The 8,890-nt window shown below is 47.0% G+C and overlaps 1 protein-coding gene across 1 annotated transcript in view; it reads right to left on the bottom strand.

The window, feature by feature from the left end:
- Positions 1-622: 622 nt before the first annotated feature.
- Positions 623-8,890, bottom strand: part of PSMB5 (proteasome subunit beta 5) — an 8,938-nt gene continuing 670 nt past the window's right edge. The window contains exons 2-3 of the mRNA XM_008067796.1: positions 8,035-8,341; positions 623-1,133 (exon numbers count right to left, since the gene is read on the bottom strand). Coding sequence (XP_008065987.1) covers positions 847-1,133; positions 8,035-8,341 — 594 coding nt within the window. The 3' untranslated portion in view covers positions 623-846. The remainder of the gene's footprint in view (positions 1,134-8,034; positions 8,342-8,890) is intronic.

Raw genomic sequence — 8,890 nt, 5'->3', positions numbered from 1 at the left:
CCCCCCCGTGCAGGGTGTGATAAATCAGCCATCTCTTGCTCTCAGCAGGACCTCTTTCCCACCCACACGTTCCAGTGACAATTTTGTGCTGCTTTCTGCCCAGGAGGCTACAAGCCCACCACCCCTCTTGCCCAACACATACACACTGGACAACCAAAAGGACAAGGGTCACCAAGCTTGTAATTACTACTGCTTTCACATTCGCGTCTCTGTCCTCTCCTTTCCAGGGTCTAAGCCTTCCCTTCCTGTTTGGCTTAAGATTTCTTATTCCCCCTCCCCCGCCATTCTGCTCTGCATGTAGCATCAGCACACACACACCCCACTCCAAAGGGTGAGTTTCTTGCCTGTGTAGCCCTGTTTGGTACAGCCTTGTGCATCTTTCCACCTCATCAACTTTTCATCTCTTTGTAAACCGAATCGGGAAGTCTCTCCCTCCTCCCTGCCTCTCTCTCCTTCTCCTTTGTTATTAGCTTCATGAGTGGGGACGTTAATGTATTCACTAGACAATGTCTTCACACCACTGTTTCCTGTAATTACAGTCACTTCCCTCCCACTGTCCTGGCTTATTTGATTGTAAAGTGCTTGGAGGAGGGACAGTGTGGACAAAAGACACAACACAGGCTGAGGTCGAGTAGTGTAATGTTAACATCCAAGAAAGTAAAACAAATAGTCACCTCTGCAGCAGCTCATTAACAACTGGTAACATATAGAGGTCAATGTTCCAGAGCTTTAAAAAAAAGTACTGATACAATTGAGGACCCTCCACTATAGACAGGATGGGGCACTGTATCCATATTGCCAATGACAGTCACCCCAAGAAATGCAAGCAGCCACATCCACCCTCCTTCAGGGGGTAGATCCACTATACTTGTCATGTAGATCGGCTACATTGTCACTGGAGACTCGGATCCAGCCATCCTCCCGCACGTGGTAGAGGTTGACCGCACCTCCTGAGTAGGCATCTCTGTAGGTGGCTTGGTAGATGGCTCTACGGGCCAGATCATAGGCCTGTTCCACTTCCAGGTCATAAGAGTAGCCCCGATCCATGACCCCATAAGCATATACAGAGCCAGAGCCTACAGAGAAGGTGGCTCCCGAGATCCGGTTCCCCTCACTGTCCACATAGTAGAGACCTGGAATGGGAGATGAGGTTAGCAGGAAAAAAATGACCAGCCCTTTTGACATCTAATTCATATTCACGGCAGTAGTTCTCTAACCCTCTTGAAACCCAAGGAAAACCAACATAAATACAAGAAAACAGGACTTCTATAAAATTACTTAAAATAAAAAAAAGCCAAAGGAATCAGATTTAATATTAAGACTCCAGAATTTTACAACATACCGCTCCATCTCACCTAACATATTAACTAACCTGCCTGTCCTCTCGGCACATCCAAAAAGCAAGCATAAACAACTTAGGTTTCAAGCACAGAATTTCATGAACTGTGAGAGAGAATGTTTATTTGAATTGAAGTCTCACTCTGTCACCCAGGCTGGAGTGCAGTGGCACTCTTGGCTAACTGCAGTCTCAACTTGCTGGGCTCAGGCGATCCTTCTGCCTCATTCTTACAAGTAGCTGGAGCAGGCACATGCCACCACACCTGGCTAATTTTTTAATTTATTGTAGACAGGAGGGCTCTCAAAGTTGCCCAGGCTGGTCTTGACTTGACCCCCTGGGCTCAGGCAATACTCTGGCCTCTGCCTCCCAAAATGCAGGGATTACAAAGAGAATGTTTAGAACATAATCCCATCACTCAAGACATATATCATGTAGGAGAATAATAAAGCCCAGCGTTCTTAATCCTATTGTAAAGACCTGCACTGTTCAATATGGTCGCCGTTAGCCCCATATGACTTGTTGAGCATTTGAAGTAAAGCCAGTACATGTCAAAATGGTAATATTTTGGATCTACTGGGTTGGATAAAATATATATTAAATTTCAATATATTAAAATTAATTTTTTTCTTTTTAACTTAAAAAAAGGGGCTACTATAAAGTTATAAATTACATGTATGGCTCATATTTCTGTTGCTATAGACCAGGGGTTGGCCAAGCCAACTGCCTATTTTTGTAACCAAAGTTCTATTGGAGCACAGCCATGCCCAATACATGTTCATGTACTGTCTATGGCTGTTCTGTGCCACACCGGCAGAGTTAAGTAGTTGAGACCAAGACCATATGGCCTGCAAGACTAAAATATTTACTACTTGGCCCTTATGAAAAGGTTGATTTCTGGTATAGAAAAAATGTAGACAGAGTTTAGTACAAATTGTATCAATCCCAGCTGCCTGCTGGATACCTCCTTCTGGATGTCTTTGTCAAGTTCTGATTCAAACTTCCTGTCCAGATCCTTCAGTAGTTCTCCATTACCTACCATATTCATCTCTCTTGTGCTCCACCAACACGCACTTACTGCTGCCTTCTCAAATTCTGCCAATGGCATCACTAGTCTTCTTCCTATTTTAGTGTGTCCCAACTCTCACTGTGCATCAATCATCTAATGAAGATTTTAAAAAATAAGCCTAGGTCTTACCCCAGGTATTCTTTTCCAATTGGTGTGGGGTAGGAACAAGCATGGAGCTTATTTTTTAAGTTCTTCAGGTGATTCCAATGCAAGCCAGCTTGAGAAACAATGTCCACCCCAATCCCTTCTCCAGCCCCTCCTCAGTCCCAGTGTCACTACCTTTTTTTTTTTGAGTCTCACTCTGTTGCCCATGCTGGAGTTCAGTGTCACTCTCGGGGCCACTGCAGCCTCGACCTGCTGGGCTCGAGTGATCCTTCCTAGGGTGATCCTAGCTAGAACTACAGATGTGTACCACCAAGCCCGGCTAATTTTTATTGTAGAGAGGAGGTCTTGCCAAGTTGTCCGGGCTGGTCTCAAACCCCTGGGTTCAGGCAATCTTCTCGCCTCCGCCTCTCAAAGTACATGGGAGGATTACAGGCATGAGCCACCATGCTACTACCTCGCATGGCTGGCTTACCATCTGGTTCCAATGTACCTTTCTGGCTTTATTGCTCACTATGCCTCCCACACCCCTTAGTTCCAATTAGACTGGCCTTCCAGTTACTCCTCAAAAACCTCATGCTTCTTTCCTCTCTTACTTGTTCATTATGTTCCCTTTCCCTCATTTTCACATCCAGGAGAACTGCCACCAACCCATGGAGTTTCCCCAATTCCTCCCATGAGAAGTAATTGCTTCCTCCTCAGAACTCCTTCAGCATTTGACTGGTTATTTTTGAAATAATATTTATCTAATTCAGCCTTGGATTAAGTACAGTTTTCGATATATGAGGGGGAATTCATTCCAAAACCCTGTGTATACCAATATCTGTGCACCTCAAGTCCTGAAGTTGGCCCCTGTAGAACTTGCTTATACAAAAAGCTGGCCCTCCATATATGCAGGTTTCACATTCCGGGAATACTGTATTACTTTTTTTTGAGTCAGAGTCTCACTCTGACACCCAGGCTGGAGTGCAGTGGCATGATCATGGCTCACTGCAGCCTCAACCTACTGGGCTCAGGCAATTCTTCTGCCTCAGCTTTCCAAGTAGCTGGGACTACATGCACTTGCCACAAGGCCCAGTTAATTTTTTAAAATTTTCAACCTATGTGGGCCACTTGGCTAGACCTCGTCTCCACAATAAATCAGAAATTAGCCAGGCATGGTAGCGTGAGCCTGTAGTTTCAGTTACTTGGAAGGCGGAGGTGGAAGGATCTCCAGAGCCCAGCAGGTTGAGGCTGCGGTAGCCGGGAGCATGCCACTGCACTCCAGTCTGGGAGACAGAGTGAGACTCCAACTCAAAAAAATAAAAATAAAACAAAAAAAAAACCAATAAAATTTTGTCTAGAGACGAGATCTTGCTATATTGCCCAGGCTAGTCTCAAACTCCTGGGCTCAAGCAGTCCTTCCATCTCAGCTTCCCAAAATGCTAGGATTAAAAACATGAGCCACCATGCCCAGCAATATTTTGACTGAAATTTGGTTGAAAAAAAAAAATCTGCATATAAGTGGTCGTAAGCAGTTCAAACCTGTGTTGTTCAAGGGTCAGTTGTAATCTGTGACTCTCAGTCTGCTTCTTGAGACAAGAGACCGACTCACACTGAATTGCACAGGTTGTCAGGAAATCTTCATGAAGAACATACAATTCAGGTATGCTCTAGTTTCCTGGATTTTCCTTGTTAGTCCCTGTACTCTCTTATATTGTTTCCGCCACCTGAAATGAACCCAAAGCTAAGGGTTCAAAGCAACATTTCCAAAATACTTACCTGGACCATGTAAAGATGTATGGAAATGTTCTTTTACACCTTTCAAAAAGAAAAGTGTCTCGATTTCCAAAGTAACTGAGTTCCTCTCTCACATCCACTTTTTAATTTCCTCATTTACCCTCCACTGGGTAGTAAACAGATTCTCTCTACACTCCTTTCTGTCATCATTCCAAAGCAAGTGAAAAATGGTAGGTATCCTACAACTGTTCTCCAAGATAACTATGTATTTAGCGAGCAGGCACATGAATGAAGTAAAAACAATAGAAAAAGCCGGGCTCGGTGCCTCAGCCTGTAATCCCGCGCCTTTGGGAGGCTGAGGTGAGTGGATTGCCTGAGCCCGCGGGTTCGAGACCCGCCTGGGCAGCGAGACCTCATCGCTACAATAAATAAAAAAAATCAGCCGGGCGTGGTAGCACATGCCTGTAATTCCAGCTACTTGGAAGGCTGAGGAGGAAGGATCGCTGGAGCCCAGCAGATCAAGGCTGTGGTGGCTGGGAGTGGCCACTGCACTCCAGTCTGGGCGACAGAGTGAGACTCCAACTCAAAAAAAAAAAACAAACAAAACAAAACAATAGAAAGAAAGAATAATTATTTTAAGCATACGTAAGGGAAAATTACATAGAAAGTAACTAGATGTGCTCCAGCTTCACTAAAGGGACAATTCAAAATTGGCTAAAGAAGAAATGACATCAAATAAGGTGGAAATTCCTGGCATGTACTTAAATACTAGGAAGGAAAATAGGCTAAAGAACTTTTTTTTTAGAGATGACAGAGCAGGACTTAGGGTGACTGTTAAGAGTGATTATGTGCAGCAAGGAAAGGAGATGAGCCCAAAGGCTCCTTCTAGGCCAAAGGCTCCCTAAAGGAGAAAGGGAAAACAAATGACTAATTTTTTCTTTTTTTTTTTTTGAGCCAGAGTCTCACTTAGTTGCCCAGTCTGCAGTGCAGTGGCACGATCACATCCATCTCAGCCTCAGACTGCTGGGCTCAGGCAATCTTTCCACTTCAGCCTTCCAAGTAGCTGGGTCTACAGACGTGAGCCACCACACCCAGCTAATTTTTTGATTTACTATAGAGACGAGGTCTTGTCAAGTTGCCCAGGCTGGGTCTTGAATCCCTGGGCTCAGGCAATCCTCTTGCCTCTGCCTCCCAAAGTGCTGGGATTACAAACAGGAGCCATCATGTCTGGCCTAGAAATAACTAACTTCTGAGTGACTACTATACATTAGAGCTTCACTGTCCAATACATTAGAAGCTAACCACACAAGGCTATTGAGCCCCTGAAACAGTACTACTGCCACATGTTGGAATCAATGAATTCCTTCTTTCATTCTTTCTTTTTTTTGAGTTGGAGTCTCACTCCCTCGCCCAGACTGGGCTCAGGCGATCTTTCTGCCTCAGCCTTCCAAGTAGCCGGAACTACAGGCGCGCGCTACCATGCCCAGATAATTTTTTTTTTTTTGCGTTGGAGTCTCACTCTATAGCTCAGACTGGAGTGCAGTGGCCGCTCCCGGCCACAGCAGCCTCGACCTGCTGGGCTCCGGCGATCCTTCTGCCTCAGCCTTCTGAGTAGCCGGAATTACAGGCGCGCGCTACCGCATCCGGCTAATTTTTTTTTAAATTTTATTGTAGAGATGAGGTCTCGCTGCCCAGGCGGGTCTCGAACCCGCGGGCTCAGGCAATCCACTCACCTCAACCTCCCAAAGGCGCGGGATTACAGGCCGAGCCACTGAGCCCAGCTGATAATTTTTTTTTTATTGTAGAGATGAGGTCTCACCAGGTGCCCGCGCTGGTCTTAATCCGCGGGCTCAGGCAATCCACTCGCCTTGGTCTCTCAAGCCTGGCCAAATGAATTCCTTTTATTTTGTAGAGATGGGGTGGGGTCTTACTTTGTAGCCTGGGCTGGTTTTGAACCCCTGGCTTCAAGTGATCCTCCCGCCCTGGTCTCCCAAAGAGCATGGGCCACCATGCCCAGCCCTCAAGGGCTCGGTGGCTCAGACTACAATTCCAGCACTTTGGGAAGCCGAGGTGAGTGGATTGCCTAAGCCCGCAGGTTCGAGACCCACCTGGGCAACTTGCCAAGACCTCATCCCCACAATAAATCAAAAATTAGCTGAGCGCACGCCTGTAGTTCCAGCTTCTTGGAAGGCTGAGGTAGAAGGATCGCCAGAGTCCAGCAGGTTAAGCCTGCAGTGACGGGGAGTGTGCCACTGCACTCCAGCCTGGGCGACAGAGTAAGACTCCCAACTCAAAAAAAGAAAGCGCGGTCAAGTTGCTGGTAGACAATTCACGAGAAGTCTTCAAGTGCAAAGGGTTAAATGACATGTGTGGCCCCCATTATAATTCTATTCAATAGCACTGGCTAGAGTTTTTGTGTCTATCACCCAACTCAGTCTGTGTGTATGTGTGTGTGTGTGTGTGTGGGTGTGTGTGTGGGTGTGTGTGATAGAGTCTCACTGTTGAGCAGGTTGGAGGGCAGTAGGACGATCATAGCTCACTGCAGCCTCAAATTCCTGGGCTCAAGCTAATTTAATTCTCAAATGCAATTCTTTCTAGGTCTTATCATTTTATGGGTGAGAAGACAGAAGAAAAAATATTATGTGCCAGACACCTGCTTTACATTTATTATCTCACTTAACCTATGTAACAGATGAAGAAACAGAGGCTGAGAAAATATATAACCAAGCCGGGCTCGGTGGCTCAGCCTGTAATCCCGCACCTTTGGGAGGCTGAGGTGAGTGGATTGCCTGAGCCCGCGGGTTCGAGACCCGCCAGGGGAACTTGGCAAGACCTCATCTCTACAATAAACCAAAAATTAGCTGGGTGCGCCTGTAGTTCCAGCTACTTGGAAGGCTGAGGCGGAAGGATTGCCGGAGCCCAGCAGGTCGAGGCTGTGGTGGCCAGGAGCGGCCACTGCACTCCAGTGTGAGCGACAGAGTGAGACTCCAACTCAAAAAAAGAAAAATACAACCAGCTGGGTTCGGTGGCTCAGCCTATAATCCCAGCACTTTGGGAGACCGAGGTGAGTGAAGATTGCCTGAGTCCATGGGTTGAAGACCAACCCAGGCAACTTGGTGAGATCTCGCCTTTACAATAAAAAAAAATTAGCCAGGCGTGGTAGCACGTGCCTGTAGTTTCAGCTACTTGGAAGGCTGAGGCAGAAGGATAGCCAGAGACCAGCAGATTGAAGCTGGGATGGCCGTGAGTGTGCCACTGCACTCCAGCCTGGGTGACAAAGTGAAACTCCAACTCAAAAGAAGAAGAAGAAAAAGAAAACAAGCCGGGCTCGGTGGCTCAGCCTGTAATCCCAGCACTTTTGGGAGGCTGAGGCGAGTGGATTGCCTGAGCCCACGGGTTCAAGACCCGCCTGGGCAACTTGGTGAGACCTCATCTCTACAATAAAATAAAAAATTAGCTGGGCGTGGTAGCGCACACCTGTAGTTCCAGCTACTTGGAAGGCTGAAGCGGAGGGATCGCCAGTGCCCAGCAGGTCGAGGCTGCGGTGGCCGGGAGCGGCCACTGCACTCCAGTGTGGGTGACAGAGTGAGACTCCAACTCAAAAAACAAAAAAAAAACAACAAAAAAAGAAAACATACAACCTACCTAAGGTCACTCAGGTAGCCAGTGACACAGCTGTTCTAACTCCTTATTCCTTCCTACACTACAGTGCCTTCCTTGAAAAAAGAGAAGGAAGGATTAAGAACCTAATCAACCCCTCCTCTCTGAACTGTCTGCCCAAGGGTCACATGGTTGCAACTTCACTCACCAGGACCTCTCTTATCCCAGCCACAGATCATGGTGCCCATGGACAGCCCCATGCCTTTGTACTGGTACACCATGTTGGCAAGCAGTTTGGAAGCAGCTGCTACAGAGATGCGTTCCTTATTCCGAAGCTCATAGATTCGACATTGCCGAGCCAACAGCCGCTCCCAGAAGCTGCAATCCGCTGCGCCCCCAGCCATGGTGCCCAGCAGGTAGGGGTTGATCTCTATCACCTTCTTCACCGTCTGGGAAGCAATGTAAGCACCCGCTGTAGCCCTGGAGTCGGCTGCAACTATGACTCCATGACGGAACTGTAAAGGTCAGAGGAAAACACAAAACAGGAGACATCAGACCACAAAAACACTCTCTGATATTTCTTTTTGCACCAATGCAAACCCAGAACACCTTTTTCTCTGTCCTTTCATACTTCACGGTATAATTCCCCACATATTAAAGTCACTTGAGTTTCACATCAAATCCTCGATGTGGGCGTAACCAGTGTTAAACTCATTTTATAGATGAGAAAAAACGTTCAGTGAGGTCAAGGAACTTGCCCAAGATCTAGAACTAGCTATTGCAGAGCTGGGCCAGGAAGTCCAGTTGTCTGTTACAATGCATACAGCGCTCACCAAGCTTCCCTCTCACGCTACCTAATTTTGGTTACCTTTGCCTAGGGGGCACGTCCAGTTTCCAAAACCTTTGGCGAATGGTTACGGCAGGCTTCCCTCTGCCCAGGTTCTTTGTGGTTGCTGCCTCTCCCCTTTCCAGGTTAGAAGCTCGTGGACAGGAGCAACCTAGGTGTCGCCCAGGAATCAGCCTAACTGCCTGGGTTCCTTCCCCACTTATTCCCATCCCCTCCG

This window comes from Carlito syrichta, unplaced genomic scaffold (assembly GCF_000164805.1).
Source record: "Carlito syrichta isolate Samal-C Ts95f unplaced genomic scaffold, Tarsius_syrichta-2.0.1 Scaffold309773, whole genome shotgun sequence".
In the NCBI taxonomy this organism is placed as follows: Eukaryota; Metazoa; Chordata; class Mammalia; order Primates; family Tarsiidae; genus Carlito; species Carlito syrichta.
This window is presented reverse-complemented; position numbering and strand designations above follow the sequence as displayed.